This window comes from Rattus norvegicus, chromosome X, assembly GCF_021556685.1.
Source record: "Rattus norvegicus strain SHRSP/BbbUtx chromosome X, alternate assembly SHRSP_T2T, whole genome shotgun sequence".
Lineage (NCBI taxonomy): Eukaryota > Metazoa > Chordata > Mammalia > Rodentia > Muridae > Rattus > Rattus norvegicus.
Window position 1 is genome coordinate 26532148 of NC_141554.1, and position 27853 is coordinate 26560000.

The 27853-nt window shown below is 41.0% G+C and overlaps 1 protein-coding gene across 4 annotated transcripts in view; it reads right to left on the reverse strand.

Annotated features, from left to right (window-relative positions):
- Vcf2 (VCP nuclear cofactor family member 2) overlaps nucleotides 1-27853 on the reverse strand; it is a 54893-nt gene that overhangs the window by 14957 nt on the left and 12083 nt on the right. Inside the window, exons 1-2 of one of the 4 annotated variants that reach the window (XM_087598820.1) lie at nucleotides 24721-24934; nucleotides 8609-8708 (exon numbers count right to left, since the gene is read on the reverse strand). In XM_087598820.1, coding sequence (XP_087454946.1) covers nucleotides 8609-8708; nucleotides 24721-24725 — 105 coding nt within the window. In that variant the 5' untranslated portion in view covers nucleotides 24726-24934. 4 annotated transcript variants of the gene reach the window in all.

Consider the following 27853-nt stretch of genomic DNA (forward strand, 5'->3'; position numbering starts at 1 on the left):
GGCACAACCATGAAGCAGAGGTGGGGCTGGGGGGGGAGGGAGGGAGGGAGGGAGGGAGGGAGAGAGGGAGGGAAAGAGGGAAAGAGGGAAAAATGGAGGGAGGGAGGGAGGGAGGGAGAGAGGGAGGGAAAGAGGGAAAGAGGGAAAAATGGAGGGAGGGAGGGAGGGAGGGAGGGAGGGAGAGAGAGAGAGAGAGAGAGAGAGAGAGAGAGAGAGAGAACACGAGCACTAAATAGGAATGGTATGGCAAGGGCCTATGAGACCTCAAAGCCCAACATCAATGATACATGTCCTCCGACAAGACCACACACCTCCTAATCCTTCCCAAACAGATTTAGTAACTGAGGATCAAGCACTTAAATCCATGAGCTATAGAGGTGATCCTTATTCAAACCTTGAGATGGGAAACCACTATTTCATTTTGCTGAAACCTTCACTTTGCATCTCATGTACAGCAAATGATTTATAGACAAAGAAAGATTCCTTTTGTAAGTCACTAAACAAACAATGCTGCTGCAATGCCAATGAAAATCTCTGTTGAGACTCAGTTCCCCCTCACCTCAACAGGAGGATTAGAGAAAAGAACTATGTGGCTGGAAACAAGACCTTGGGAAGAGTGCTTAGTATGCTTCAAAGTAGCAAAGACAGTCTACAATTTTTTTCTGGATCCAAAATCAATCTTAATCTAATCAAGTCCTCCCAGTCATAAAGCCTGGGCTCTAATGTTCTAAGAGAATGAACTTCAGAAAGAATTCTTGAATTAAAGACATGTTCATGTGTGGGACTAACTGGTAATTTGTTTATTGCTTGATTGAAAGGTGTGTGTTTTCACTGCCTACACTGCTCTTTGTAACATAAACATTTACACATTCCTACACCTAACTTTCAGAAAGACAAGTTCTTTTGCCAGAATACAAAGACCTGAAATGCTTCTAGGTTGAACAAATCTTCATCGACACAGCTGTTTCTTAGCATGTCCTGACTGCTCTTAGAAACATCTCTTCAGAATGCCTGCTCAAGTACAAAGCTCACACCTTAAAAAGGAAAAATAGAAAAGGGAACAAAATGATTTATTTGTCATGCCATGAGGTACAGGCCTTCAGTCCTAGCACTGGGAGGCAGAGGAAGAGGCAGAGGAAGAGGCAGAGGCAGAGGCAAGCAGATGTCTGAAGTCCAAGACAGCCAGGGGTACATAGAATAACCCAGTCTCAAAAACCAAACACAAACAAAAAGACTGACTGCTTTTGTGTGTGTGTGGGTTTATGCTATATGCACCATGTAAGGAGGAGCCTCTGCAGACAGAGGGTGCTGGTTGCTCTCTGACTGGAGTTATGGGTGGATGGGAACCAACCAATAGAGATGTGAGGTGCTCTGAAACAGAAGTTTATATTCCCAACTGCTGAGACATTCTTCCAAACACACAAAGCCCAGTCCTGACACTCTGCACTTTGAACACAATTTAACACTGTACTGGGTAGTTTTGTGTATCAGCTGAACACAAGCTGGAGTTATCACAGAGAAAGGAGCCTCCCTTGAAGAAATGCCTCTATGAGATCCAGCTGTAAGACATTTTCTCAATTAGTGATCAAGGTGCAGAGGGCCAATTGTGGGTGGTGCCACCCATTATGAGTGTGTTGCTAGTCTCCTGGGTTCTTATAAAAAAGCAGGCTGAGCAAGCCAGGGGAAGCAAGCCAGTAACCAGGCACCCTCCACAGCCTCTGTATCAGCTGCTGCCTCCAAGTTCTTGCCGTGTGAGTTCCTGTCCTAACTTCCTTTGGTGATGAACAGCAATGTAGAAGTATAACCTGAATAAATCCTTTACTACCCAATTTGCATCTTGTCATGATGTTTGTGCAGGAATAAGAACCCTGACTAAGACAAGCAATTGCTTTGAGCAAGTCCTTGCGGGTCCACACACACTACAAAATAAGGAGTACATTTATGAAGATGCTGGGGAAGAAGTCTTACCATTCAAAATTTCCAAGTATGCTTCACAATGGTGATGTAGGCTCTATATATGTGCAAAGGCAAGGCTGTATTTGGTTCAAGGTCATCATAAAATTTGCATATTTACTTCCGAGCTAAAGAAGCTGTAAGAACAGCATGAAACTGCTATAGTTCTATTTGAGGATGGGCCACAGAAACACCTGGGGTGGGGGCTTCTTTCTCAGCTTGCCTCCCAGCCTACTTACCTGGGCTGCACTTGTGGGAGAATGCTGGGTAGGCACATGTCCTGCCAAGGCCCAACCAATACAAACAGTTGCTTAAGTGTTTACTAACCGAGCACAAATCTCAGCACATCCACAATGGCGCCCCAGCTGGAACTGACCTGAACTCTTTCTCCTGGAGGATTAGCTTTCATGAGGATTGTCCTTCATGAGGACAAGTTTCCAAATGAGGGAAGCAACCAACAGTCCTACCCAGCTGTGATGCCTGTGAGCCACCACAATGATCAGCAGGGTACATTAAACCTAAAGGGGCACTAGTGGCACACATGCCTTGGTGTTAACCTCTAGCTCTTTACTCAGCTGTCCGGACTTCTCAAAGGACAGGAAACATGCCTAGTGCAGGAAACCTAGCAAACTACCCAGGGATAGATAGATATATTAAGGAAATTTGGAATAGAATCACTAACTGCCTGTTTACCAAACATAGTCCCTAATGGCATTCTAAATATTTTCCTTATACCCACTGAGCAGAACAGTCCTCAGGCCACATAAATGAAATAGCTCTTCATGACAGACCATTAAAGAAAACTACCCCTCATCAGAATGGAGAATTGTGGAGCCCAGCCACAATTGATACAAGAAACAATTGTTAGAACCACAGGGTCATAAACTGTGCTGTGGGACTGTGTCTCCTACGAATCTTAGAAGGTACACCCATACAGTCTCACTACTATGAGTGCCTAAACGTGAACTGAAGAAAACAATCAGAATAGGCATGCCAAAGTGAACAGGGAATGCCCAGGAGACCTTAATGCTGCAAAAGAACTACAGGCAACTACGAAAAGCTGATGAGGTGAGATGAGAACACACCTACTGGTCATTTATACCAAAACTCCATCCTCAAAACATACATAAAAGTAACACTATACAGACTGGGCAGCTGACATTTTTGAGTGAGTGAGTGAGTGAGTGAGTATGAGAGAGAGAGAGAGACAGAGAGACAGAGAGAGAGAGACAGAGAGAGAGAGAGTGTGTGTGTGTGTGTGCGTGTGTGTGTGTGTGCGTGTGTGTTTGTGTGCGGTCAATAATGACAATGAGAATATGAGTTAGTGTGCAAGAAAGAAGGGTATATGAAAGGGCCTGGAGGGAGAAAAGGGAAAGGTAAGATGATATCATTATACTATAATATCAAAAATAAATAATTAAAAGAAAAAAGTCTCCTGCATAATACATTGCAGGATGGGAGGCACACTAACAGGAAGAGTATGACTACTGGGGAGAACAAGAGCTCAAGAAGGGTGAGGAGGATTTCAAGGAGCAGTCAGATGCTGCTAGGGTGAGGGTCTGTGCCCTTGGGAAATTCTTGAGCCATGGATATGCAAGAGAAAACATGTCAAGGACAATGGGGGGCTTGGCTGTTGTGCTGAGAGCTCTACAGGAATGGGGTGTCTATCTGAGCTGGACAGACGGATATCCTAATGGATAAACTGCAGAAGAAGACAAGAGCACAGAGGCCACCCACACAGTTTTGCAAACTATCCAGAACAGGCTGTGCAGGTCTTGATTCTGTTGGCAGAAACACAAGGGACAATCCAGTGATGCCCAGAGAAGGGAGGAAGAAGGAGTTGATGAATTCCAGATGCACAAGATCATCCCACCTCTACAGAAAATGCTTGGTAATTGAAATATTTCTGTCCTTTAGGTTGGCAGGCGCCCCGTACTGAGTTCTCCCTTGTAAGCTATAACAAAGCAAAGTGGAAGATACCAAAAGTAAGATGGTGAGCAGCTATAAGAAAGTAGATGCCAAAGGCTAGGTGGCAGGAAGGAGTGCAGAAGCAGCTTAGAATCACAGGCCAAAAGAAAGCCAGCACCTGAAGAAGTATCATAGGCTAGGAGGCTTCACAGTAGGTGGAAAGAGAGCCTCAATGGACTAATACAAATGCTGGGAAAATGGAACCTGTAAGGAAGAACTTTATCAGGGAATACCATGACAAGAACTGAATGGTAATTCATGAGTATTTATGACATAGAACTGTAAATGCTTCCTAACATGAGAAACAAGTTAATTCAATGTTTTTTTACCTTCAGTTCTTGCTTTCCACCCAATTCCATTCCAGTAGACCTTAGAGATACTCATTTCTATGAACCCCAAGAGTGTAAGGAAATTCACCCCTAATACACCCCTGGAATTACATGTTGTTGTTTACACCTGAAAATCCAAAAAGGCGGAACAAGTCCACTGGAGTCTTTAGACTACCAACTCCCGAGGCTCTCCACATTCAAACTGACTGCCTCACCTTCCCTGAGCCCATCAAAACACTAAGCAAGCAGAAAGTCAAGGAAGCAGGCTGTTGAATTACTGCCACAGTGCAAAGAACCAAGAGATGAATGACATTCATGTGTGAAATTCTGAGCACATGTAGGGGGCTCAGCGAGGCTTTCTGAAGACCAGAGGTAAAATTGGGCCAGACCTTGGGCTCTAAGCAGTTTCTAATAAAAAAAAAAAAATTAGGTACATCTCATGTGTAGAAAACATATGAACCCGTATAAGCCTCAGTCAGCAACTCAGATTCTAATGTGAAATTGAATAAGAGACTGCTTGCCATACTTTGGCATGCTCCATGGACAAAACTTTTTAATATGGCTATAACCTATTAGGCCATATTTGGCAGGCTCCATGCCCCCATACACACAAGTTCAATGACTATATCTTCTAGGAAGGTCATTTCAGAATGGACCCCTTTGCTTAGTGTTTCCAATACAACCAGAGACATGGTTTTGGCTCATAGTCATAGACTCAGAGCCCTTTAATGTCTCCCTCCAGAAGTTCTGTCTTCCAGATCATATGAAGACATCTGGAGTGACAGAAATGACCCCACACTCATTTCATTTCTGTTGCTGTGATAAAACACCCTAAGCAAGAACAGCTCAGGGGAGGAAGTTTTAATTGGCTTACAGCTCCATGTTTTCATCTTATTGTGGGAAAGTCAAGGCAGAACATTGAAAGCATCTCACCTACACTCAAGGGTAGAAACAGAATCAGCACAGCGATCCTTATTGGCTCCCTTTCTTGTTTCCTTATAGTTGCTTCTGTTTTTCTCCTATGCATTCTGAATTCCTTGCACAGGGAGTGGCACCACCTCTAATGGGTTGTGTCTTTCTAAATGCACTCACAATCAAAATAACCCCCACAGACACACTCTAATCTGATTTAAAAAAATTTTTCTCACTAAGACTATTTGAAAGTCAATAAATTGAACTGAGAAAAACTTTAAGTAAGGTCACCCTAAGGACAAACACCATATGATTTCTCTCATATGTGGGACCTTGATTCAAATGTTTCCTGTGATTATCATGAAGTCCCAGTGGAACCCAAGAAAATGGGAAGAGGCCATTTGACAGGGGGGAAAGAGCAGAGCACGGTAAAATCCAAGTAGAGAGCAGAAATCCTGGTGTCATAAAGGTTAAGCAGTTTGTAGAGTGACTAGAAAGGTGGCCTTGGGATGAGGGTCAACCAAAATGATGTATGCAGAAGGAAGCTGCATGAAAACCTATGACCTTCCACCCCAAGGAAAGAATATAGAAAGAGGAGGCAAGGGAACACAGGTGCCAAGAAAGAATGTGAAGGAATACTGGAGGCTGAAGATTTAAATGGGGTTGGGTGATGATGGCACTTTCCTTTATTCCCAGCACTCAGGAGGCAGAGGAAGCCTCATCTACAAAGAGTTCCAGGACAGCCAGTGCTACATAGAAAATCCCTGTCTGGGAAAAAAACCAGAACAAAAAGCTTAAGTAGGAATGGGAAAAGGAGGTTGAATTTGGCCATGTTAAGCAAAACTAAGGATGAATGAAAAAGCTTTACGAAACTGTTCTGATTGGGAAATGAAGTCATTCATACTATTTTTAAGAAATATGAACAGGTATACTGTATGTGGGTGAACAAACTTATACCTGGGAGCCACAATTCAATAAACAAAAATTTCAGCACCAGAAACAATTTAGCTCCTTCTGGTCAGGGCAGCCACAGAGGTGGCCATAAGGATACAGGCTATTGCCACTGGCCTGGACCCTGTAGCTGAGACATTACACAGTGTTGTTAGTGGGCATAGGAAAATCAGTCTTGAACTCATCATAAAACTCTCCCAGCTAACTAGTGTTCACAGTACCCAGAAGGTGTTATGATGGCTCTCATGAGAGAAAATGTCATGTCTTACCCATGGATGGACCCTGTATGCTATAATACTGTCCTGGCAGGCATGATGAGTACACTGGTGTACTACTGGCAATTCTGTTTCTGGGGCTAAGCAAGTGTTCTCCTGATTGGATCTGAGGGCTGTGCCACATGAGTAAGTGGATGGCTGGCATTGTAAAGATGGTCTATCCCTACTGTTACTGAGCCCATAGTTTCTGCATGGTGCTGGGGGATACTTACTGTTCTTCTGCTAAGTGATTGTGTTGTTAAACTGCCTTGTAAATATTTATGTTCACATCCATGGATCTACACTGCTGTCCCCCACACAGATCAGAGAAGCTTTTAGTTGCAAGGAATAGTGGTCAGTGCAGAAACACATAACTCTCCAAAGTTCTGACACTAAACAACTGTGAGTGCTCAACCACAGATGGGACATATCCATCCATCTGCTCCTGCCACAAGGCTCAGGAACACTGTTTACTAAGAGACAGGACGGATGTCAGAGCCAGATTACAGGTAGGAACACTGTGAAATGCTGTCCTCTGGTGATGGTATGGCTGATGCATGTCTCACAGTTGTGGTTGCCTGCACAAGACCTGAACAAGGCATGTAAATGTCCCAGAAGGAGACTGGTGGCCAAATCTCTAGCTGAGCCACTATTGACAGCTGATGTTTCCTGGAGAAGAGTCACTTCTCTCTGTGTAATGGCCACAGGTCAGTGACCTGTGCCTCTGTGGGTGACCCCACAGTTCTGGGCACTTGAGTAGCACTAAGCAGACACAGTGCTTTAAATAGGAACATTCATATATAATAAAAAGGACATGAAGGTTGGAAGGACATGTATCAGGAGGCATCTGGTGTAGAGGTGCAAGGAGAGGCTTCAGATGGATATGATCAAGGCATATGGTATCTACGCATAAAATTTCAAAGAATAAAAAATAGTATTAAAATGAGGCTCTCCTCTCAGGCTGTTCGGAGTCCCATCAGGCTGATGGTTAAACCCACCAGCAAAGGCCACAAACTGCCAACACAAGAAAGAAATAAAGCAGCTTACCAAACATTCCCTCAGACACCTGAACTTACCTTGTCAACTAACAAATGTCTATTAGCCCAACATTTGTTGGAAATGAGCATGCACAGAAGCCTAACTGAAGTATATGTGAGATCCTAAATTATTTCTCTCATTTGTCTTGTTGCTGTTTCTTCCTTGGAACTTGAGCACGAGGACATGTGATCAATAGCAGAGTAAGGGTGTGGTATCTGTACTAGTATAATCTACACCCTTGCCTTACACTCTCCATGGTCTGTTCTACTCAGTAATTGGGGGAAATGTAGGAAGCCATTGTTCTTTATCAGCAATACAGATACACACAGAAGCTTCCGGGCTCCTGTTGTGGACCACCATCTCTCATACCTTTCATCCAGGGAGTGCATTTACATGCAATGGTCTAAAGATGCTGACCTTGGAAAATAAGGCCAGTATTTGTACTTTGGTGACTGTATGCAACAGGACATTCTATTGCTCAAGAGCCCAAATTCATTGCAGAGGTAGGCCTAGCACCCAGATTCTAGATATATTTTATCCAAAACCTACCTGTGTTCATGTCCTAGAGGGAGGAATGGTGCATGTTAATAAACTTTTTTTCTCTTTCTCAAGAAAGGTAAAAGTGAGCCATACTTACTCATTACCTGGTGAGACATGTCCAGAAAGGCTTTACAATGCTCCCTCCTCACTATGTTATTCTTCCATTCAAAGCCTTCTGTTATAACTACCCAATATTAGCTATTCACGTTAAGACTGCAAGAGTTGAAGTGCCAGCTCTTCAGCACAGCATCACTAAAGCTTTCCAAAATGCCTTCACACACCCCCAGTTTGCTTTCAGTTTTTTCCAGTGAGAAGCAAGAAGGACATTGTAGCTAGCTACTATCATAGTGCTCTGACCTAACCATATCAGGTGGGGTGTGATTTTCTGCCCCATTTGTGCAGTGGAGAAATTTCTGTGACTCAGTCCCCCCTGGTTGTGCTTAGGAAAGTCTCCTTGTCAACCCTTTCTGTGTTCTATTGAACAGTCACACCATGCTTGAGACAACACTTAAAGCCCTGCTCTGGCTCAGAGCTACTGCAGCCCATGAGAAGACTTTCATGAGGACATCTGGGAAGGTTCTCTTGCCATTGTGGGGATGGAAATGAATACAGCACTTGTGAGCAGTGAGTCAGAAGCATCAGCTATGTGGCCATAGTTCCTACCTCTATAGCACAAGGATCCTGTTCGGTCTGGTCCTTCCTTGTCCTCTTGGAATGAGGGGGATGATGGTTGTCGTCCTCATTGTCATCTGGTCGTCGTTTCCTGAAAACAGTTTTCAAAGGGAGAGGGACATCTGTCATTCAGTAATTGACCTTGGATGCTTACCTTGCAACCCTGTGCCAATACCCAAATCTGAGGTCTTGTCTATGAAAGTACCAGTCAGTACTGCTCTGATGGACTCACATTCTGCAGCAGGTGGCACTAGGCAGTGGAGGAAACATGTCAAACAGGAAGTCTATGTGTACCTCAAAGCCCAACTTCAATTTCCCCAAATCAGCACCTCAATTTCAACCACTGCCTCAAACTAGAAACGAAGAATTTTGGGTCAAATGTTAAAAGTCTACCTGACCAGGTCCATTATTTTAGTCTTCATCCACTCCAGTTTAATAGACTTTACGTGCTGCCATATGGCAGCTCTCAAAGTATGTGTAACTTCTAGAGTCTACTTGTGCTTCTGTCCCTTTGGCCAGTGGCTAGAAACACTGAACAGATACATCCTCTGTGTAGTCTGCTATAGCAACAATTATTATGTCACTTGACTGCCAGCATCAGCATCGCACTATGGCTGATTACTTCCTTGAAACCATGTCTAAACAGTGTTTTAATGAAACCAGATAGTGATACATGCCTATGCTACCAGTCCCAGGGAGGCTAAGGCCTAAAGATCTATCTATATTTCCATTGTTACCTAGGCTATATTATGAGTTCCAAGTCACCTGGGCTGTTTTATAGTGAAACCCTGTTTCAGAAAAAAAAGTAACCACCACATTATTCATCACTAATTTTGTTGTGGTGTTTGCCAGTATAATCCCTATCTTTCTATTTTCTTTTAATTTACAATTGTCTCCCTCTATAGTCCAATCTGTCATCAATCACACTACGTGCCTTGGCTGGTCTTGAACTTGCTATAGTTCTCCTGCTTCACCTTCAAGACTACAGTCTATTTGCCTGATCTTAAAAGTTTTGCAGAAATAATATTTTTAACTACTTAATTAGAAACTATCTTATGAGTTTGTTATTCCTTACGACTATAAATTTACTGATGTTCATTCTTTCATTGATCTTTGATCTTATGCTCATCTCTAAGAGGCTCAATGCGCTATCAGACTCTTTTAATATCTTCTACACTGCCTCTTTCCTGTTTCTATAAGCAGTGTCTAATTGAAAACTGAGAACTACATGGGAAGTTTAAGCACATCCCTTTCTGAATCCCCTTTCCCATGTCAAGTGCTAACCTTTTAAAATAAAAGGAAGTGACTAGATAATGAATAAGAAGGACAAGAGTGGCTGGAAGGGAAGTTCTCTTGAATACTGACTCAGTCTCCTTTTCTACACTATGGGAAAAATCAGTTTACAATTAATAGATTATCAAATAGTTTCTTATGGCAAAAAAGTTGACGATATAGTTCATGTCATATTATCTATATAGAGTGCTATTTAAAAAGAAATTTCTCAGAAGCAAATACAAATTTTTTTTCTAGGTATTTCACACAGGCCAAAACAACATCAAAACCTAGTGGCTAATTTTGGGAAATATGGAATATTGCAAAAAAGACTGGCTTCCCTTCACACTGTTTCCTGTCAAATAATTATGTTCTTAATTACAATAGTATTTAAATACTTTAGTTTCTAACTTCACATATATTATATTCTTCTGAGCCCCCCCCCCACCTCATCACATATTCCAAATCACTAACACTTTAAGCTGACTCCAGATCTTGACTATGTTATCAGTTAACCTTGAGATGCTTTCCAAAATCTTAGTTGCTATAAACTGACTAGGATTCAGAACAGCGTCTGTGTAGAAAGATAGTAAATATATTAAGAGCCAATCAAATAACACATGAAGCAACAATAACAGGTCTACGATACTAACCAAATAAATTCTATGCTATACAGCATTTACTTAAACCTCATATAATGAAGGAAGGCACTTTCAACCTGGAAAGATCTGGGCTCTGTTTATTACCAGCCAGCTACATGTTTTTCCCTTAAGTGAACTAACCAGACTGAAGCTTGATGTTCATTGATGTTCAAGACAAAATAGTAAATTTGGTAAAATATTAAATAGAAAATTATATAGAAAAACTGTTAACAACACAATCCTATGAGAACACTGATATACATACACATAACGAAAAAAGACTGAAAATGCTAACATTTTAGTTCACAACACTCACTGAGCACAAACCACAATAAAGATGTTCCTTTGGGTATTGGGTTAAGATTAAGCATAGATCTCAGCTCCTGCTCTCACAAGACCGTGTGATGATGATGGCTGGTTTTGGATCATAAGTTACTGTACTTTGATCTCCTGATTTACTGAAGCTTTCAACACCTTACATTTTAGTTTTTAAACAAAAATATGTACAGTGTAAAAAAGTCATTTTTCAAAAATGTAAAACTGAGCTCTAAAGCAGTATGTTAAACATACCTCATGAATAAAAGTGTCTACAGGAATTCTTACAATGCATTATGAAAGCTTAATCTCTCAGCAATAAGACTATGGATAATAAGCTTTCTATAGTGTACAGTATACGGCTCCCAAGTTTTCTAGAATGGGAATGAATAGTCACTACAAAGGATGAATATGTTAAGAAAGGCCTATAAACCCCAGGACATCACTGAGTCCAAGAAACCAAAAAGATCTTTCAGAGAAGTAGAAATGCCAACTTGCTAAGGTATCTAGGCATCCCCATGGGAGAACTGAACATCTGAAACTCCAAAGGGTTGTGCCTCTAAATGATGACTTTTTACCAAGAAACTTCCAGAAGGTAGCACCCACCACCACCAAATACATACACCAGAACCTGCATACCACTGATACCAGAAGAAAGGGCTTTTCCAGCAAAAGGTTCTGCATGGCCTTTTCCAAAGTGAAAGGTAGGGTGAACGGCAGAGAAGCTGGCATGTGTCTCCAATCCTGATGGAAAATCCAATTTTCCAGCTACTTTTCTGTGGAAAATTCCGAGTAAGTAAGCCAAGTAGAATGAAAGAAAAAATAACAGATGAACTGGTACCAGCGAGGCCTTCAGTGTGGAAGCCTTTCTTAGTCCCACCTTCCTAACCATGACAACAACAGAAAGTACATGTACTACATGAAACCTGAATGGAAGCGGAAAGACAGGCGAGGAAGACTACCTAAGATTTGTAGGTTGTAGGACTGTAGGAACCCAGAGAGATCACTTTCAGTCTACACCCTGGGGTCTGCCTAAGTATTCCTTCTAAAGCTATTGTGGCCTAAGCTATTGTGACTAAGGATCTGGAGCACCAATATATGAAACGTACTGCCCAATTATTCCTGTAGTGCCAGAATTGAAAAGTGTGCCAATCCCCTGGACATACTCCTCCCACCCTGGTACTTGCACTGTCTTCTTTGCAACCCTTTAACTGCCTATCTTGGTGCCCACAACATGGAGAAGGCCACTAGTGGATCTTCTCTCCAGGGACATTCTCATTTTCTCCTGCTAACTCTTCCTGCCTGAGGTCATGCTCCAGCAGCAAGAAAGATGCCGTTCAGTGCTATCTCTTTCTTTTCTTCTCTCTCATCACCACTAGTTCTTCTGGCCTTCTAACTCCCTAATGGTTCCACATCATATCCATAACTTCAACATCCTATAGGATTCCACTCACTCCACTGGCCAGTTTTCTTACCATATGCCAGACCTGTAGCTATGAACTCCCCACAAAAACATCTGTGCTGTTCCTTTTTTCCCTCCTCACTAATTTTCAAATGCCCCAATAATAAAGTCTGTGTTCTCACTCCTCTGCTTATAATAGCCCTACAAGAGCACCAACACCAACTCTTATTATGGTATTCACTAATCGTTCCTTGAATAACCAGAAGCAGGGACTGCTGAAATGGTTTATTTGGTAAGCTGCTTGCCCCAGCAAGCATGAAAACCCGGGTTTGTAGGCATATCTTGTAACCCCAATGCTGCAGTGCCAGAGAGGGGTATTTGGGGAGACAGATTCCTGGAATTCACTGGCCAGCCAGTTTTGCCAGATGTTCAGTTCTAGGTTCAATGAGAAAGCCTATCTCAAAAAATAAGTTGGAGAACAAGTAGAAGACACTCCATCTCAAGGTCAAGGCCTGCCTGGGCTACAGAATTCATGGTCAGCTTATGCAGCCTGGTAAGACATTGTCAGGTGACCCAATCTGTCACTTTGTGACAAGCAACCCTAGAAGGGATTGTGAAGAGAGCAGAATTTGGAAGCAGAAATGAAGGGTGTGACATGTGAAGACAGGGCTGTGAATCTCCCCTTGGAGGAGTGGGCTTTGTAGGATTCTTCCCCACAAAAGCTCCACAGACATGTGATGCATGAAACCTTCAGAAACCTGGTGGAGACGGGAAGAGCAGAACTTTAAAGAGAACTACAGAAATTCCAGGAAAAATCAAATACATCAAGTCATAGAGACTTGGAACATAATAATCACTGTGGGAAAAATTCAGCTAAACTCTCCATCCCATTGTGAACAAGAAAATCCTTGTAGAGTAAAACCACGTGAAAGGCAGGAATGTGAAGATGGAGATATCCCTTATGTTCATTCATCCCTAAATGTTCTTATCACAACTCAAAATGGAAATCATCCAGATAGGAACAGAAAAGGAGACAGGGGAAAATATAAAAAATTAGGGCACGCATGCCTTTAGTTCTCAAAGGTTTCTGAATCATGTAAGGATTCCCACTGAAAAGAAACTATTAACGAATATGTAATGGGAAAGCCTTCGGTTGTTCTGGTTCCCTGTGAAAATAAGTGAGAGAGAGAGAGAGAGAGAGAGAGAGAGAGAGAGAGAGAGAGAGAGAGAGAGAGAGAGAGAGAGAGACTGAGACTTTAAGGACAGAAGAAGAAGGCTCTATTATCCCAAGACTTTTAATCAAAGAAGACAACACATAACAAAGGAAATTCATCAATATTAAATGCCCAGGAGCATGTCTGGTCATGTCAGTTCAGTAAAGAAATATAAAATAATGTACTCTGGTTAGAAATCTTGATTAGAGGAGATACACAAAATCATCAGTTTACCAATAGAGAATAAATCCACAGTGGATCAAAACCACATAAATGTGCAAGATAAATTTATTATTTGTAACAATGTCACAAACCTGGAGAAATTCCTCATTCAGTGGAGTGGCACCAACATTTATCAACATGAAGCACTTGATACAAAGCAATTTGTGTACAAGGCTCCCAAAAACACATAACTTGCAGATGTTCTGAAAGTTTTCAATATACTGTGTCTATAAGGTACTCACTGTGAAAAAAAACATCTTATGACTATCCACTTTCTAATTTCATTCTTGAAAATAAGTGTTAGGTAAAATAATTCTCTAAGGCAGTGGTCCTCAACCTTCCTAATGCTGCAACCCTTTCATACAGGTCCTCATGTTGTGATGACCCACAACCATAACACTACTCTATTGTTACTTCATAACTATAATTTTCTACTATTATAAATCATAATGTAAATATCTGATAGGCAGGATATGATATGTGATACCGAGGTGGGACTCAAACCGTGGGTTGAAGACTACTGCACTAAGGTTTACTTAAGTAGCAGAACATGAACTTACCAGGTTAGTATCTTTTTTAATTTGGTTGTAAACTAATTGCAATTAATGAGCATTTGAGAAATCTGGGGTTTTTTCTTAAGATTTATTTATTTTATGTTAGTACACTGTCGCTATCTTCAAACACAACAGCAGAGAGCAGCAGATCCCATTACAGATGGTTGTGAGCCACCATGTGGTTGCGGGTAATTGAACTCAGGACCTCTGGAGGAGCAGTCAGTGCTCTCAACTGTTGAGCCATGTCTCCAGCATTTGGGTTTTGTTTGTTTGTTTGTTTGTTTGTTTGTTTTTCTTTTTAAATTGCTGAGATTTTCCTATAATCCTCATGCAATAGGCACACACACAAACACATACACATGCTCTCTTCAGATCAGATGAACCTTTAGTTGATTTTAATATTACTTAATTTGAGATATTTACTTTCCTCAGAATATATTTCTGTATACATTTTTGAGAGTTTTTAGAATTGTTTCATACAATGTATAAATTAATAAATGTTATATTTCTCAGATACAAAGAAGATATCTGTAAGGTAAACATCAACTACATGAAGTATACAAGTATTTCTAAAAGAGGGCTTGGGTTATAGTTCAGTGGTCAAGTGCTTGTGTAGTATGCATGAATCTTTGGTTCACTTCCCAGAACTGAATATAAAATGAAAAAGTAAAAAACAACAAATCCCCCCACATGCATATATATTAAAGGCATGAAAAGATATCAGTTCTCAAAGAATTTTAAAGATATTATTTTCATCTCTATGTATAGCAATCCACAAAGGGCGCATTGTCTAAAATTAGAGAAATTGTTTATTTATGGTATTTGTTGTATAATTAATTTCTATAGTTGAAGAAAAATAGAGGAACTTTAAAATACAATATGGAAAATATGTATGCTAGAATACAAAGGATTTCTAAAAATGTATTATTTAATATGAAAACTTCAGAATTCAATATTGGAAAACATACTTTGAGAGAGTATATTGGTAGTATTTGAAAGTGAAAAAAATGTGATATACAAAACAGTGAAATAATTTGTTTATGAGCATTTCAATAATGATTATTTCTCTTATTATTTTCTGTATGTTCCATATTACAATAAAAATTAAATGCCAGGTTAGCAAGATGGCTCAATGGAGAAAGGTATCTGCCTCCAAGGCTATGAAAAAAAAACAATTCCCAAAACTTGTCACCTGAATTACATATGCATTATGATAATGGGTTGGGGGGGGGGCGCGCGCACACACACACATACACACACACACACACACACACACACACACAATTTTAATTTTTACATGTATTTTATGTGCATGGGTTCTTTTCTACCACGTAGTTTGTGTACCACATGCATTCCTGGTTCAAATGGAGGCCAGAAGACAGTACTAGATATCTAGAAACTAGTCTCAGATGCCTGTGCGTGGTCATGCAGGTACTGAGAAACAAACTTGGGTCCTCTGGAGAAGCGGCCAGTACTCTTAACCAATGACCCATCTCTCCAGCCACATTTAAAAAAAAAAAAAATTACGGTTAAAAAAAATTAAAGTCAGAGAGTGACTGTGTCCTGAGATCTCCTCAGTAGATTAAGCAGGGAGCACCTAGCCCTATCCATCTAAACAATGAGGTCAGGCTGCCAGAAGACAAAGAAAGTAAGCAGATTTAAAACATTTTACCATGCAAAAATGGACGACCTCTCTAAGTGCAGAATGGTAGAACTATGATTATTAAAGTCAGAGTCAGTCTCTGCTCCCCACCCCTGTCCTCCCGTCCCCCCGTCCCAGAATAAATGTGTTTGCAGAGAGGAAGACTAGAACCATATGCCCTACATACACTAACAAAGTCCACATGGAAAAAATAAAAGAGTTAAACTGTAATCAAAAAAGCCCATACTATGCAAATGAGCTGTAAAAGTCCCAATCCTCCATGTTTCTGATCTTCCTCCCAGCTCCAGCCCACTTCCTCCCTTGGAAGTCTATGCCTTCCTGATAAACTGCACCATTTCTGCTATTACCTTCATTTCTTTGTTCAGTTCCTCCTTGGGACACAAAAACCTGGAAGTCCTAACAGATGGGCACAAAACCCCAATTTCCACTGTTATCAGAGATGCCTGTAATCTCAGCTCTGGGGCGAGACTAAGGATTCCCAGGAATTCTTTGTTGTTCAACATTTACATTGGAATACAAGGGTTACTTGTTTTCCAAATCAGTTCTGAAAGAACTGTCATACTTGTTGCTCATTACTAGGACCAACCTATCAGAGGCTAATTAGGTATGTGGATATTACAGTAACTTGCAGTAACTGTACAGTTAAAGGGACTCATAGCAATAATTTCAGGTTTTGTTTTAATATGCAAATACAGGTGTCAGTATGCTTTAAACACAGCTGCATGGAGAAAACCTCTAAAGCAAGAATCACCCAACAGAATTAATAGTGATCGTGGAGTAATGGAGCTGTGGGTAAAATTATTTTATTTTGATCTTAGCCATTCTGATGGGTGTTAAGATGGAACCTCAGAGCTGTTTTCTTTGCATTTCCCTGACTTCGACCATTTCTTTAGGTGCTTCTCGGCCATTCAAGATTCCTCTGTTAAGAATTCTCTGGTTAGGTCTGTAACCCATTTTTTTCATTGGGGTATTTGAGTTGTTAGTGTTTAACTTCTTGAGTTCTTTATAAATTTTGGCAATTAGTCCTCTCTCGGATGTACTTAAGTGGTAGCACATACTGGCTAGTGGAAGTGCAAACTTGTATAACCACTTTGGAAATCAATTTGTGGTTTCTCAGAAAACTGGGACTAGTCCTACCTCATGACCCAGCTATACCACTCCTAGGTATATACCCAAAAGCTGCTCCAACATTGCACAAAAAAAAAAATTGTTCAACTATGTTCATAGCAGCTTTATTCATAATAAGCAGAAACTGGATACAATCTAGATGTCCCTCAATTGAAGAATGGATAAAGAAAATGTGGTACATCTACACAATGGAATACTATTCAGCTATTAAAAACAAAGACATCATGAATTTTGCAAGCAAATGCATGAAACTTGAGAATATCATCCTGAATGAGGTAACCTAGTCCCAAGGACATGCATGATATGTACTTACTTATAAGTGAATATTAGCCATCAAATACAGGTACCGTGTTATACTCCACAGACCCAAAGAAGCTAAACCAGAAGGATGGCCCAAATAAGGAAGCTTGAATCTCACTTAGAAAGGGGAATGAAATAGTCATAAGAGGCAGATGGAGAGAGGGAACTGGGAGGGAGGGGATAAGAAAGAAAATGGGGGGTTCAAGATCAGGTGTGGAAAAGAACAGGAGAGATGGCTAGATGGCCATGAAAATGAATAGACATCTGCAACTGATGAAGGTGAGGAGGTGGGGGGCATATCCAGGATGAGACAGGGAAGTGGAGGTGACCTTAGATGTGACTCACTACATTGAGGCTACAGAGCTGAAGAAGTTACCTCCTGTAGCCAGGCAGGAACCCCAGTGGAGTGATAGAGACACCAACACACCCATAAAACTTTCAACCCAAAATTTATCCTATCTACAAGAAATGCAAGCATGGAGGATAAAGCAGAGGCTGAGGGAATGGCCAACCAATGACTACTCCAACTAGAGACCCATCCCATGGGCAAGCACCAATCCCTGACACTATTAATGATACTCAGTTATGCTTGCAGACAAGAAAGAGCAAGTTATCTGATGAGAGGCTTCACCCAGCAGCTGACTCACAGATACAGACACCCACAGCCAAACAGTGGATGGAGCTGGGGGACTCTTATGGAAGAATAGGAGGAAGGATTGCAGGCCCTGGAGGGGGACAGGAACTCCACAGAAAGATCAACAGTGTCAACTAATCTGGACCCTTGAGGCTCTCAGAGTCTAAACCACCAACCAAAGAACATATGCAGGCTGGACCTAGACCTCCCACTCTTACGTAGTAGATGTGCAGCTTGGTCTCCATGTGGGTCCTGAAGAACTGAAGTAGAGGCTACCCCAAAAGCTGTTCCCTGTCTGTGGGATATGTTCTTTTAGCTGGGCTGCCCTGTCTGGCCTCAGTGGGAGAGGAAGCGCCTAGCCTCACAGAGACTTGAAGTGCCAGGGTGGAGTGGGGGGATACTCAGAGAAGGGGAGGGGGGAAAAGGAAGGGGAAAATGATTGTGGTAGGGTGTGACTGGGAGAGAGGCAGTGAATGGATGTAAAATGAATAAGTAAAAAGTAAAATTAATTTTTTTAAAAATTGTTTTCATGGGGCTGGAGAGATGGCTCAGCAGTTAAGAGCACCCAACTGCTCTTCCAGAGGTCCTGAGTTCAATTCCCAGCAACCACATGGTGGCTCACAACCATCTGTAATGGGATCTGATGCCCTCTTCTGGTGTATCTGAAGACAGCTACAGTGTACTTATATATAGTAAATGAATAAATCTTTTTAAAAAATTGTTTTCATTAATATCCCCCAGAAAATGTCTAGAATGCAGTGAAATAAAATCTATTTGAGAAGGTGCATAAATTCCAAGGTCAGAAGCAAAGAAGAATGAGTTCCTAGGCTGGACCACTAAAGCAAGGGCAACTTGGAAAGAACAGGGCTTTGTCCAAGCAGCAGGGAGTTGTTTGGAGGCGATCCTGAAGTTGGTAACTTACTCTCCGGTTCCAAGACAGCAACTTAAAAAAAAGCTAAAAAAGCCTCCATACTAGAAAGAGGCTCTGCAGTGGGCATTTCTTTCTACGCGCAAAGGGTACCCTCCTACTACATCAGGAAATAATGCCACCTAAGGATCGGACAATGACATCTGAGAAAAGTCCATCTTTTCTGAGATTCCTGCTGCCAGTCGATTACATAAAAATGAAAAGGCCAACCTACTGAGATGACTGACCAGACAGACCATACCCAGAACTCAAGAGGCTAAGCGGTCTACACCAGTAACAAAAGCCTCCCCTTAGTATCGCTCACAGAACCACAACAACAGCATAAGAGAGTCCCTACCACATCTGAAAGATGCTGCTCTTCGTAGTATTGGCAAATTCCAAGTCTGTGGACTGTAGTTCTCTGCTGGCCAAGGGATACAACTGCTGAGGCAGAATGGAACTGCTGATACGTATGACCTTCTGCCCAGGAGGCCACGTGGGCTGTGTGCCAGTCCCTGGACATACTCCTCAAACTCCGCCCAGCCTTTAATACTTACTCTCACGTGGCTGCACTATTTTCCTTGCAGCCTTCATCCCCTCTAACCCTAAACGTCCACCTTATAGCCCAGAACACAATACAGGAAGCCAATGGAGCCTTTCCTCCTGGGGACCCCACTTATTCCCCTCCAAAATCTCCTATTGGTGGTCATGCCCACAGCATGCTACTGTCTAGTAGACGCCAATCACCCCACTTCCTTATTTAACTCAATCCTCACAGAAGTCAAATGTGGAAAAAACAAGCACACGTTTACTTAAGAGGGACTCAAACAGTACTGTGAGCAAACGGGGCCCTGGGAAGCGTGGGCCTTTCTAGTCCAAGCTCCATCAGCCTCTCCTATTTTCTTGAAAAAACAAAACAAAACAAAACAAAAAAAAAAAAACAAATAACTCAGCAAACAAAACTCCTTTTGTTCTCTGGCTGTTTCTCTAGCTTTAAGAACCAGAGGGTAGCACCAACTAGATAGGAAAGTGGAAGGGAAGAACCCCTTTCCTCTACAGTATCTCATCAACCAGACACTCCTTCCCCAAGAAAGTTTCTTACACTTAAGCTGTTTGAAATCTACTGGTATCACAATCTCTCTAAGCTTTCCTCCCAGTGTCCCAAACAGAAAAGACAATGGACAAAAGAAAGAAAATGAGTAAACTTAACCATTCTTAGGAGTGCCTCTATGTATACCCAGAAGTAACTGCTATGCTAAGGTCAATGATACTGATAAGCTGCTAACCAGGCATAAACTTAAACAAGAGATAAGAAAAAAATTCATCTTTTTCCAAGGTAGCGTATCTTTGCTTCCTTCTTAGACTCCCTACATCATATCTGCATTTGTCACTGAAAACCAAATCCCTACAGAGTCGGGTCCTATTCTTTCCTGTGAGTGTGTGTAGCTTATGTTTTCCAAAGAGCACACGATGGTTTTTCCTAAATTCAATCATTTGGCACCATAGATTATAGAATGTTGTAGCAGAATTCTTTGTCTGCCATTTTGAAGATGTAAGGAAAATTTTGCTCTCCCTAACTGAGTGCTTCCAGAGCTGGTGCTCTGATTTTGCTAAGACTGGATATATATGCTTTTAACAATCAAAGCCCACAAGCTTATAGTATAACCAGCAGGTCCCAAGAAGAGCTATGTGTTCTATGCCCTGCAATCTTAGTGTGGTAACATTGTTCAGAAATATCCAACTCAAGGAACTGTGACATGAAAAGGGAGTCGGGGGTGGGGGCAGGGCGGGTTCATATTGACCTGTTTTTTAACTAAGAGATATCAAGGAGAACCCTGAGATGGGCCAACAACAGAGTTGAAACATGGTGGCAGTTTCCATAGGGCAGAGAGTCAGGTATGCAACCATGACCTTTGATCTTTCTCAGATTATGAATTTGCACACAGAACTATCTGGAGTACATGGCTGACAGACAGTCCTTGAGAAATGTTTGGGTTGTTTTACTGTTCATTTACTCACTGATGGTCGCTGTCCACTACTACCACCCCCGCCCCTTTGTACGTACTCAGCCCACAGATTTAATTGTACTGTGCAAGTACAAAGCCACTTCCAGCCACAATGTATTCCTTTTAAAATTAATATCACACATGAAATCTGAAAAATTCATTTTCCCAGAGTATATAATAATGTACAGGGCTTAAATGTATGAAAAGGCACTGTTATAAATAACTTAAAAGACATTTTTTAAATGAAGACAACAAATTCAAATCTCAACAGAGTATCATTTTGAAGGTTAACAGTAATCTCAGTACACAATATTTTTGGTCCAAGAAGTTTTGCAGTATCTGTCCACTTGGCAGAAAGTCACAGAAGATACATTGTTTAAAATGAGGGCAATGGTGTCCTAACAATGTTTGTCATAGCACTTATTTTTTCTTTGTCAGAACAATGAAGGAACTGTTAATCATATTATAAGAGATAGATATGGTAGACATGAAATTTGAATTTTAAGAAAATATAGATAGTAGGCTGAGGTGGCATAGGCATTTTAATCTCATCCCTCAGGAGGCATAGGTAGGCAGATCTGTGAGTTCAAAGCCAGCCTGGTTTACAAAGGTGAGTTCCAGGCTACACAGAAAAACCCTATCTCCAAAAAGTAAAAACAAAGAAAATATACTAATTACCTAATAGGAAAAACTACTTCATATTCTAACATTGAACAGTATATTACCACAATTATGGAAAAATAAATGCAATATGCAAAACACATTAAGAAAAGATTATACTTTTTCATTTATTCTCGTCCATATATTCCAAAGTGACTACAACAGAAATGAATTAGAAACTCAGGGTGGTGACACACTTCTCTGATCCCAGAACATGGGAGGCTGAAGCAGAAAACTAGAAACAGACTGAACCACACAAGCATACCCTATTTCAAAAATAACCAACAAAAGAAACAAAAGACACTGCCATTTCATCACATGGAATTAATGATTAAATTAATAGTGAATATGTGAGAAACATTTCTTCAGCAGGTTTTGTAAACTCCCACACCTACTGGACAGGATCAAAGAAGCAGTCAGCCTTCTCCGTGGGGACAATGAAGTAGAACTGCAAGATGAAAGAGAAAGCAAGTAGAGTTCCTGCGGGTCTTCTCTCAATGCTGACATTCCTTTTAAGGTGGAAATGGTAGAAGTTATGGTTAATGGAGCCACCACTCCCAGCCACACCTTGTAGTCATCTCTTCCTTTGACAACATTGTCACTGCTTACCCGCCCCCTCAGCTCCTGAAGGAAGATGACAATAACTGCTTCCACAACTACCAGCTCTGCCCTCACTGATGAAGGTTAAATTTATGTATGTATGGGCAGCTTTGATGAATCAGAATCTGTGGGACCCAGTCTTTCTAGTGAGAGTATAAAAAGTATGTAATTCTGCTGAATTACCACAAGAGATATGGGGACCAGGCATATATTGGTGTCCTAGAGGGTAACGAGTTTAACAAGTAGTTAGGAGAGTATTCAAATGTGTAGTCACTTAGAATTTTTACTTGAGGTTTTCAAAGCATTTTGATGTAGACTTCCTTGGAATAGTGGAAAAATAAAAGGAAGAAGCTAAAACTGAGTGGCAGAGGAAGGAGGACTAGATGGGACTGTCAGCTCTACACGAAGAATAAAATGGTGGACCGGAAACTTCAATGCCAGGAGGGAGGCAGCAGTACTTCAGTGGTAGTGAATATACCTGAGTGCCTCAAGCTCTAAGTTCCACCCCTAGCAGAGAAGTGTGGGGGTAGGGTAGTAAGAATAAGTAAGTAGTAAGAATAAGAATAAGAATTATATATCTGGAAACCACAACCATAATTTAAAACGAGAACATTTATAATATATGTGTCACTGTGGGGTTAATTTCTACATCTGCAACATTAAATCAATTTTCTAAATTTATACATGATGGCAAGTACACAAGAAAACAAAGTTTACATAGAATGGGAATTAACTTTCATGCAAAATATATTCATAAAATATAAAGTTTGTACATGTATAATATTGTCAAAAGCAAATTTAATTTAATATAAAAAGTTTAGACTTGTGAAGTCAATAACTCTGCCTCTAGAAATATAACAATGTATGAAAATATTCTTTGTAATTTATAGAAGTATCTTTGAAGAATGTATTAAGATTTTTCTTTTTGACACAGTTCACTCAAAATTACATAGTGCTTTTCCTACTGGAAGGTAGGAATGAGAACCTCAAGAGGTTACATTTAAGGAGATTTTTATCATACCCAGGCTCAACTAAATAAATAATAAATAAATAAAATGCTGGTTTAAAAATATCTCCCTACTATACATGTCAAGGCAAATAGTAAAGATATCAATAAGGTGACATCTAGTAGTGACTAGGACTCAAACTAAGAACCTGTTGCACCATTTATACAGGCTATCAACACCCTGAAGCACAAATTAAAAGCATCGCCCTTCATATCTGTGGCAACTGTGGCACACAGATGTGGAATCACATTCTACATTATACACCCTTTTGTAGAACACATTTTTTGTGCTAAATACAAGAACAAAAGACACTCTGGGAAGGAATGTAACCCTGGAAACAAAGGTGGTTTGAAATTCCAGTAAGATACTTATTACATATTAAATGGAAAGAAAAGGCATGTAGGAAACTGTTTAAGCACTACAGGATATAATGAAATGTCACACTGTATTTGTAAACAAAATTGCCCTGCTGAAATCAAACACTAATTCATATACACAACATATCTATTCAGAACACACTGCTAGCCACTCTATGTGCTCAAAAATCAATGGTGAGTAAAAAGAAACAAACTAGTACAGATCTTGTCCTTAGCAACAATACTTTTATAATATTTGATATTGAGATAGGGGCTATGGGTTGTTTGTATTTTTCACATCAGTTATTAAATAATTTTGTCACACTGAAGAAAATGTTCAGGTGACAATGTGACTCAGCAATTACACGTCAATGGAATTTTGCCTTATTTTCTAAATAAGTTTTTAAGATGCTAAAGCAAAGGTATAAATATGCATCCCAGTATGTTTAAAAGACCCGTATGGATTAAAAAAACTCCGAGGCAATTACCATAAAAATGCAATTAATGGTGACCACTGGGTGATGGGACTGTAGGAAAAAACTGTTTTCATTAACACTTTACAAAAAATATCCAGACGGAAGTGAAACAAAGTCTATACTGAAAGAACACATTGATAAAAGCCGACAAACCCCAGGGAACGCAGGGGGTAGAATAATAAGGCTTTTCAGAGAAGCTAAGATACAAGTAGCTATAGTGTCCAGGCTGCCCCACAACAGTAAATCCAACTTGAAAAATAAAGGATTTGTTCTAAGGCTGTGAATATCAACAAGGTAAACTCTAGAATTTATTAACTCAATTGCCAGTTCCAGAAAGGCAGAAATCCTACTGGGGAAAAGGACGGGGAGGGGAGGAGAAGGGGTAGAAGAGAAGGGAAGAAGGAAAGGGAAAAAACGCCTCTTTAGTTTAAAAAGACTCACAGTATTTTTTCAAACACATAGGGCAGAAGAGAAGGGGCTGTATGGCACAATACTGCCATCTAAGACTTTAAAAAAAACAGACAGGCACCCACATCGGAGGATCGTCCATCTTCGGAGGATCATCCATCTTTTCCGCTGCTTTTCTGCCCACAGCCCATAAGATGAAGGCTGGGAAAGACAGGTGGGATGAACAGCACACAACGCACTCAAACCTGAGCAAGGGGACTGGAGAACCATTCAAACAAAGGAAGCCTCTTTTAAGTCCCGCCCGCGGAACCATGGCAACAGCAACAGGAAGTCCCTACCACATTGGAATGATGAACTCTTCTTAGGGAAGGATTGGCTGGTTCAGAGTCTGCACGCATATGCTGGGGAGGCTGTTGCCAGTGTGGCTCGAGTCTTCTGCACTTTCCTTCCAATGCTGTAGTTGCCTGTTGCCTAAGAGACGCGGTTGGAGATGTCCAGAACCTGTTCCCGACAGCCCCCTGCGTCTCACGCTCAAGACGCGTACAAGAACTCGCTCCTCCCACTCACCCCAGCCTCGAACCCACTTCTGACGCACTCACTATCCTCTTGGCCCTCACTTATCTGAATCTAACTACCCACACCAGTGTCCACGACACCAAGCAAACCTCCACTGGAACCTCTCTTCCTTAGGGGCTTTCCTCACCGGCGGTCACACCTGAGCAGCAGGGAACAGCAGGGAAGCGCGTGCCTACAGGTCCTATAATGGATAGGCCCCCTCCCTGAATCTGAGCTCCCAGAGGCAGTGACAAAAATATCGTAAAAACCTTCTGAATTCTTTTAGCTCTATCCCAACATAACCGGAAAAATCATATTTCATAACAAAAACAGGTTCCATTTTTGAATGGAACTGTACGCCACCTTTTTAATGAGTGAGGTTTACCATAAAAAACACAGACAGACAGACAGACAGACAGACAGACAGACAGACACACACACACACACACAGTTCTTTACTTTTCCTGGGGTCCAAGGCCGGGCTTGGACCAAGGAGGTGGTAAAAAAAAAAAGAAAGAAAAGAAAAAACAGCCCTGCTTCTATTTGCTCCCTCCCTACACCACATTCCCCTGCCACACCACAAGTTTCTTTCACTTAGATTTAGATTTTAAAATCCATTGGTCTACAGGACCTCTAAGCCTTTCTTTCTACTCACTATCCTAGACAAGCAGAAAAATAATTTGAGAATTTGGATATTACAAGAATAAGTAAACTCTACCATCCTGAAGGGTATCAGCCATCCAAAAGTAACCTCTAAGCGGAGGGCAATAACACTGACAGGCATTCAAATTAAGAGAGTATCTGAAGAAAACTTTTCACTCTTATGGGTTGTTTTTTTTTTTTTTTTTTTGTGCCATACTGTGTCCTACCTAAACAGTATGAAAGTACACAGACGTAACAGCACTGAAAACTATTAAACTCCATAGATATTTGAAGCCATTTCTGGTGAGGTTTTTTTTTAAAATAGGCTAACTTTTCAAATAGTAAGCTCATCATGCTTTTTCCAGTCTGAAGTTCCTAATAGCAATGTAGGATATGCTATTTTGTTTCAGCACCCTTTTCTGATTTAAGGTGCATGGGGAAACCTTTACTTCTAAAGTCATAAGTAAAGTAGCACAGGCCCTGACAGACCACCTGTCCTCAATAAGCCAATTAAACAAAGTATGAGTAAGAAGTGGAAAGATTTGGTTACTGCAGCCACAGGGTACAGAGGAGCACAGAACTCCAGTGATCTACCCCCAAGCCCAACTTCCAGTGCACAGAAGTGGCATTTAGGTTTAAAAGGAAAGCAAAAAGTATGCCTAAGCTGTCCTGGTCCCACTGTGGTCCCAGCCATCATAGTTTAGGCTCTTACAAGGTAGTCTGGCAAGTCATCAGAACTATGGGAACTCTTTGTTCAAGCTCTGTTCATCCTCTGGCTGGCACAGAGCTTCAGTAGTTTAGATCCCCCAGAATGAAATTCCTGGGGAGAGTCCCAATTCCTTGAGGTCCACTGTTCAACAGTTAGCCAAAGGGAGCAAATGTTTAGTATCTCCTTAAGATATCTTCATTCCTACCTGGACACTTACACAAGGAAATATCAGATTACTTAGTCAGGAATGGAACTTGCTGTTTCCCAGAAGGAAAATATATGTGCTCTGTGCTTGTCTGTAATCTTAAGGGGGGAGGGGGTTGTTCAAATGTGTCCAAGCCAAAGTATCACAATGTAAAAACTAAACAAGTGACCCAAGTTCAGGATTTTTTTGTGACACAGGGTCTCAAGTGGTCCGTGCTGACCTCCAACTAGCTACATAACCGAGGTTACCTTGAATTCAGGATCCTCCTGCCTCTACCTCCTAAATTCTGGGATTACAGCATGCCAAGCTGTCACTCAAATGTAAAGTACCTATTCAACTTATACGCACAAAGATAACAAGGAGGCAAGATGGTAGTTTATCTAGGGCAGGGAATGGAGTCTGAGATTGTATTGGGAACAGCCCCAGGTTTTCTGAGAATTGTTTTCTACCACCTTTTAAACATTTCCTTATGAGAATATTTTCCCTTTTTGTCATTACTTTTTGCTGAGCTGGGGATTGAACCCAAAGCCTTGCAGTGCTAAGCAAATGCTCTAACACTGATCACAAAATACTCATTTAAGTTAACAGTATGATATCTTATATTTTTTCACAAAAAAGCATGTGAAAACATATGTTTAGGTATTAAAAATATGAAAATGTAAACCTTTGACGTAATATATAACCAAGTCTCAATTTAGTAACATTTAAAAGGGCAGCAATAATCTTAGGGTACAGTAATACAGACTCTTGATGAATGTTCTCAGGGAATTTTGCAAAAAGTATCTTGAATCATATCAGCAAGAGCCAAGATATTCTGAAAAGAAACACCTGTGCCTCTGCCTTAGGTTATCAGACTATTGAGACAATGGACCCTAAGAAATAGGCATTTACCCCGAGTCTCACCCTGAGACAAGACTGAGTCCAGGTGCTAGCCAGAGAGGGAGCTTGAGATTTTGCATGCTGCTGACAGTTCATATGGCTGACCTTGCAGACCTCACAGGGATGTGTCAATGATGAGTAGGATCACATCTTGACCAGGACTGCTTAGTCATACAAAAGTCTTGCCCTCTACTGAATCCCAAACCAGATGCCAGGACCTCCAAATGGGGATTCTTTATTTGTTCCTCTTTCCAATGTGACCACACTGAAATCTTCACTGTTACCTGTCTCTCTAATTGACTTATTGATGATAGATGGATGGCCATGCCTATCGTAGGGCTGCCAGAATCAGGCTGCTGTAACCCAGCAACTCCCAGAAACATGTCAACTTGTAGAACTCAACATGAGAATTTTTATCTCAAATGTGAATAAGGATTTATTAACAATATTTGTTGAAGAGTATAGAAATAATGTCTTCCCC